This window comes from Caloenas nicobarica, chromosome 4 (genome assembly GCF_036013445.1).
Source record: "Caloenas nicobarica isolate bCalNic1 chromosome 4, bCalNic1.hap1, whole genome shotgun sequence".
NCBI classification, from domain to species: domain Eukaryota; kingdom Metazoa; phylum Chordata; class Aves; order Columbiformes; family Columbidae; genus Caloenas; species Caloenas nicobarica.
In genome coordinates, this window is record NC_088248.1 from 71,838,407 (window position 1) to 71,845,061 (window position 6,655).

General features: G+C 55.0%; 1 protein-coding gene across 1 annotated transcript; it reads left to right on the forward strand.

Moving 5' to 3' along the window:
- Nucleotides 1-216: 216 nt before the first annotated feature.
- NKX1-1 (NK1 homeobox 1) lies at nucleotides 217-5,287 on the forward strand. The gene is made up of 2 exons (XM_065634826.1): nucleotides 217-568; nucleotides 4,494-5,287. The coding sequence occupies exons 1-2, from the start codon at nucleotides 217-219 to the stop codon at nucleotides 5,285-5,287; spliced, it is 1,146 nt and encodes a 381-aa protein (XP_065490898.1).
- Nucleotides 5,288-6,655: the final 1,368 nt, after the last annotated feature.

The window sequence follows — 6,655 nt, forward strand, 5'->3', positions numbered from 1 at the left end:
GAGCCGGAGCGGGGGCCGGGGAGGAGTTTCCAGCTCAACTTCGCCGGAGGAGGGGGTGTGTGTGGGGGTGAGAGCAAAAAGAGGGAGGGGGGGGAGAAGTTGCAACCGAGAGGGGCTCTGCAAAGAGTCATGAATGTGAGCAGAGACAAGGTCGGTGACATCTCCATCCCGGCGGTGACAGCCCCCCCAGCCGCCGCTGGCATCGGCGGGGAAGGGATGGAGAGCCACGGGGAGCAGCGGCTCTCGACCGGCGGTGACCTGCCGCTCTTCTCCTGCCCTGGAAACAGGGACAGGCCAGGGGACAACCAGAGCAACACCCCCGGACAAGAGGGGCCAGTGGCCGCGCTGCCCATGGTGCACAGAACCACCTCCTTCTCCGTGCTCGACATCCTGGACCCTAACAAATTCAACAGCAAAAGGCGGCAGTGCGGGCTCTTGTACAAATCGGTGGGGACCGAGTTCACGCTGGGGACGGAGGACAAGCCCGAGGACTCAGGGACGGAGCTGGCCGAGCAAAAGACTCTGGCCGAAGATTTCGACACATGCAAGAAGTCCGCAGACCTGATCAGTAAGTAGGTCTGGGGGCTCGGAGTACCTCCGGGATGGGGGGGTCTGCACCCAAATCCCCGAGGAAGGGGGCTTGCATGCTTTTAAAGACCATCCTTCCCCCGCTGGCAGCCTCGGGAGCCGGGCGCTGCGGGCAGCCGGTCGTCGGGGAAGTGCAAACGCTCCCCGCGTTGCTGCTGCTGGGTGTGAAGAGGTGGAAAAGTGTGTTGGGGGACAGCAGAGACGGGGGACAGCAGAGAGGAGGGACGGGTCGGGGCTAGCGGCTGCCCCCGGGGATCGGCACCGGCCGGACTCCGCTCCGGCGAGCCCGCTGGGGAACATCCCGGGCTCTGTAACCCGAGCACCTCCCGCAGCGGCAGGATCGGGCCCGGGGGTGCCGAGATCCCGCCATCCTCTTCCCTCTCCCGGCAACAGCCACCCCTGGCTGTGAGCTCCGGCTCAAGCAAACTCTCAAGCGGCACCTAGAGCTGAGGCTTCAGAGGGCCGGAGCTCCGGCCCCCGGCATCTGAAACCTGTTTGTGCCCACACGGATCCTCGCCTCGGTGGTGGCATTTATGACTTTTATGTATCTTCTCTCCAGGCTCCAGATCTGCTCTCCCCATCTCTTCCCCCCCCGCCTCAGCCTCCCGCCCGTTGCTCTGGGCGACAGATTCAATTTTCTCTCTCCCCTTGGCTTTTTTTAGGACAAATCAGACTAATTGTGACAAAATGCTGGTTATCTCTGGAAAAACAATTAAATTCCTTCGATTACATTTAAGGTAAAATGTGCTTAGCAGCGTAAAGAGGCTGGATAATGGGGGAAATCGCCCCAGAGTGGCATGTAGGACTGCCTGGATCGATATCCTATTATCGAATTGTGCATATCTCTTTCAAGCACCTTGCAAACTCTTCCCTAACATCTAAATTATAGGGTCAAAATTCGGATAATTACTCGATTAAAACCTATTACACTTATTAGGGCTGGCTATTGATCGGGAATTGCGTTCGACCCAAGCTCTAGATTGCTTTTTCTTTCTGGGTCCGAATATCCCAACTTCCTCACCTCTAAACATCGCGACTCTGACGATAGAGGACGGTTCCCGGGAGAAAAAAGTAGTTGTGAAAAATACCTATAGCTATCCTGTGTCCTGAGGGGGAGAGAAGGGGCTGCGAGTGGCGGGGGATAAACTTCTGTGGTAGAGAATAAGAATTTCTCTACGGCTGGGGAGGGAGAGGAGGACTCGGAGCTTTCTAATTCCTCTATAGCATGACTTTTTCAATTAAAATTAGTCAACGAAAGGAGTCTGGAATCTGCTCCAGCCCGAGCCTTTTACAACAGATGCATTTTTTAATCTCTAAAGCAAGAGCGGGAACGAGGCGTTAATAGAATTCAAAAGAGATTTTTAAAAGCTGTATGTAGCAGGGGTAATTATTCGTTTAAACTCATCTGACTTTCGTCCTATTAAACAGATCTGGGCGATCGGAAAGACCGATGAGGTCAGCCTGCCGCTAATCTCACACTTTTATCTCCAGACAAGGAGAGAAATGCAACACTAGCCCTTCTCTAGAAATAAATGTATAAGGAAGCATCACGAAGCGGCGTGAGCTTCACCTGCTGACAAGTTTCCCGGACACTTCGCACGTTTAGTTCTTCGGTCCTAACGCCTTAATTTTATGTTAAGCGATGACAGTCACTAATTGATTCGGGACTGCTCGAAAATCACGAAATTTAATTCCTCTGTTTCCCTCTTGTAATTAATATTAGCTCAAGCAGTCGTTTAATTTAGAAGAATTGTTCCGAAAAGTAGCTCTGGACAGAAAAGTACCAATACCCGTAAAATGCAAAGGCTTCCTGATAAAAAAGAAGAGAGAAAATAGCGCTTGTCACACACCACTCGCAAAACTCATGTAATGTTAAAAATAACACTTAAAACTCCGTGTTAAATTAATATTTAACACCTTCCAGAAACAAAACCGCAAGTCCAGCATCAGTGTCCATCGCCAAATGCATTCGAGCTGCATTTTCCTGTTTAAAGAAAATTTATTTGAGCTGCGACTGGGATTTCCTAGAGTTTACTGGAAAAAAATAAACTCTAAGATACGCACTGCACCTTCCCTGGTCAGCATGTGTGAAAGCGACGGGTGCTGGCGTTGCGCTCAGTCCCCAGACCTGCCCCGCAGTCGTGGCTACCTGCACTTTTTAATAAATTCTTGTTGCAAAAATTACCCGCTGCAATTTGTAACAGGTTCTACAGGTTGCAGGATACCCCTCTGCACCCAGAGTATCGGCTTGTGGAAAAACCAGCCGTGTTCAGCTGCCTGTACCGCGGCGATCCCGCGGGTTTGCTGCTCTCTGGTTTGAACAGGGAGCTGGAAAGGACTTGTCATGAACCCCGAGTTATAAAGGGATAATTTCCGTGTGAAAAATATTACAATAAACTTTTCTGCCGCTTTTTCTCCTTGTGGGGCAGCCATATCCGACGTTAGCCGAAATGAGCTCATTGCAAAAACCACGCGTTTTAAAAAACACCCCTAATCTTATTTACGGGCTTTAGGGTGTCCAGCCTTAGCATATGGACCAAGTTTGAGATGCAATAGCGTCTTCAGTTAATTGAGGATTAAAAACAACTAAAGTACGCACGGGATATGTTTGATAGATGAGCGACTCACTTTCTGTTTGCGTATCTCGGTTAACCAAGCTAAAGGATCCCTTGATCAGGGGGTTCCCGGAGCTGCACCCCCGTTGCAGCTGCGAGTGGAGGGAAGCTGGGGAGTGTAGGAAAGCACCGGCTAAAAACGATGCTATTTCTGGGCCTCTGCCCCCAAACCTGGCCGCGGTGCTTCTCTCAATCCCGTCCCGGCGCCGGGAGAGAGCGACGAGGGTTTGCCCCCCGGCTCCCCACGAGGGGTCCGAGCCCCCGGCCGGGGTCAGGAGGAACCGGCCTTCTGGAAAATGCCGTTTGCTTTCAGGGTTCATAATGACAGAACCGTCAGCAGAAGTCCAATAACCTCAAATATCGGATAATTACCCTGTTCTCCGATGGAGACCCGGTAATTGGAGCGTAATATAAACCCAAATAAATTAAATGACTGTTAACTAGTTTGTACATTACACAAAATGAGTTTAATTAAGTTTGTATCTGCTCCACTAATCAATACAAGTATTTACTCCACTTTAATACTTCCATCTCAGGAAGTGACAAGAGGTCAAACCAGGCCGAGAAAGAGTTAAAAATGCCAGACCAAAAACCAGCAGATCTCCCATCGATGCGGAGATTTCCTTCACTACAACTGCTAATAGCGGTGGGACATCTTTGCCGTCCGCTTCCTAAACACGGCTGGGCCGGGCCCGGCGGGGAGCCGCGGCGGTTTGTCCCCTCGGCCCTGCGGGGGACACGGGGACCCCCTTTTGCCTTCCCAAAGGCCCTTCCGGCCGCTGAGTGTTTTGTGGGGAGTGGGGGGGTACCCCCTGCCCTGGCCACTTCTCGAAGATGCGCGGCTCGGAAAGGGCAGCGCTGGCAAAGCCTCCCCGGGCCGGACAGCCGCTTCCCGGCCCGAGCGCTCCAGCCCCTGGGGCGGCTTCGAAGGCGGCTCCGAGCCCCGGCCCGGCCGCTTCTGAACAACCTTGTCCCCTCACTCCCCGCCCCGGCGCAGGGCAGCCGGAGGAGCACTCGGGAGGCTCGGACCAGCCGCGTCCCCACGGCGGGCGGAGGGCCCTGGGGGAGCCGGGCAGGGCGGCCCCGCTCCCCGAACACCCCCGTCCCAGCAGCAGCGGGGATCCCAGGCGGGTGGGTCCGCCCCACGGCGGGGCAGAGCCCCATGGGGCCGGTTTCCCTTCGCTGCCCTAACCCCGGGAGGCCGCACCGGAGGGGGCCGGCGTGGGGACCGGGCGGGGGGGCTGGATCCGGCGGCGGCGGGGACTAACGGCGGCTGTCGCTTTTCCGCAGAGGACGGCGAGCTCTACAAGCCCGAGGAGTGCGACCTCGACTACAGCAGCCGGCCGAGCCGCAGCCCCGACAGCGAGCTGCCGGACGACGAGGAGCTGTGCAGCGAGGAGAGCAGCAGCGGCAGCACCACCAGCTCGGCGGCGCCCGGCGAGCCCGACCCCGGCCACCTCCACGGCGAGGCGGGCGCCGTCCCACCGCCGCCGCCCCCGCCGCCGCCCCCGCCGCCTCCCCAGCAGCAGCCGCCGCCGGCTCCGGGCACCGGGCAGCAGAGCCAGCAGGCCAAGCCCAAGAGGAAGCGGACGGGCTCGGACTCCAAGTCGGGCAAGCCCCGGCGGGCTCGGACAGCTTTCACCTACGAGCAGCTGGTGGCGCTGGAGAACAAGTTCAAGTCCACCCGGTACCTGTCGGTCTGCGAGCGCCTCAACCTGGCGCTGTCCCTCAGCCTCACCGAGACGCAGGTGAAGATCTGGTTCCAGAACCGCCGCACCAAGTGGAAGAAGCAGAACCCGGGGGCCGACACCAGCGCTCCCACCGGCGGGGGCGGCGGGGGCGGCGGGGCGGGGGGCGGGCTGGGCGGCGGGGCGCTGCCGGGGGGGCTCAGCCCCCTCAGCCACTCGCCCCCCATGGGGAACCCGCTCTCCATGCACGGCCCCGGCAGCTACGCCGGACACCCCGCGGGCGGGCTGGTCTGCGCCGCCCAGCTGCCCTTCCTGCCCAGCCCCGCCGTCCTCTCGCCCTTCGTCCTGGGCTCGCAGACTTACGGCGCTCCGGCTTTCTACACCCCGCACCTATAAGCCCGACGCCCCTTCCTCCTCCTCCTCATCCCCCGGCCCCTTCCCGCTGCTCCCCGCCGCCCCTGAAGGGCCGCCCGGCTGGGCGCTTGGGGGACCGGTCGCCGTGCGGCTTTTCCGTCCCCTCCATACCCAAAACGTGAAACCAACAACCGCCTGACAGCGGCCCCGGGAGGGGAAGGGGCGGCCAGGGGATCCCTCGACCCCACGGCGGCTCCGCCGCCTGCGATCGTTTCTACGACCCTTTTTATACGCGACGTGTCCGGACTGAGCTTCAGAGGGGAGAAGGAAAACCTCTCTCCCCGGTGTACATACAAGTAGATGTAAATCATCGTTACCGGTATTTTTATTTTCACTGTCCCTCGTTGCTATGTTGGTTTGATTATTTTAAATTTTTTTTTGGCTTCGTTTTTATTCTGGTCTGGCCACTCTTAAAAGACTTAAAAAAATTATTATGTACCCATTTGACTCTCAGGGTAAAACAGAGAACTATCGGTCCTGTCCCTCGACATCGCTGAGGCAACGACGCGCCGCTCCCTCCCGTGACCTCACGGTGACGACGGTTATTTTTTATTACGTCACAGTTCGACGAAACACGAACGTGGACGAGCCGCCGCGGACACGCGGGGAAGGGGCGGCGGGGGCGGCTGCTGGGGCGCGGGGTTGTTTTTTTTTTTACGTTAATCATTTCTGTATATTTCTGGTTGTTATAAAAAAAAAAAAGTTTTAACTTTATAATTAATGTATAAGGTATGGGAGCAATGAGCAAGAGATGATATAGAAAGCACTTTGTTTGCTAAACACTTTAAATCAATCAATAAACTTTAAGAAAACGGCGTTTTTCCGTGGTGGCGAGTCCCTGGTTTTCGGCTGAATTTTTGTGAGACAAGTTTCCTCTGGAAAACGCCTGGCTCAGGAGACGTTTGGAAGGATGTTTTGCATCATCCTTTTTTCGTTTCGTTTACTGTGAGAGCGTATTTCTTATACGCAAATAAACTTTATTCTTCTTGTACGAGAAAGGGAATTTCCTTTCTTATTTCCCTTGTTTGCATCTTCTTAATTGGCTTTGCCGATTGCTGTTGTGCAATATCGAGATTTTTTTTTTCCTCGTGAAGAATCTGAGCTGTCTCCTGTGTTTCCGCACAAGGGGAGTCTCATATTTTGGAATTGTGCAAATTTTATAAATCGGCTGTCTCATTTGGATTCCACTACTTAAAAAACAAAAAAAGAAAAAAAAAAAAAAGAAAGACTAATCTTACCATAGCCTTTCCACTGATTACTTTTAAACTACTATCAAACTCAGTCTGTTATAATCGATTGTGTTTTTTCTTAATTTCAAATAAGAAGCCTATAACGGCTGTGACCATCCCG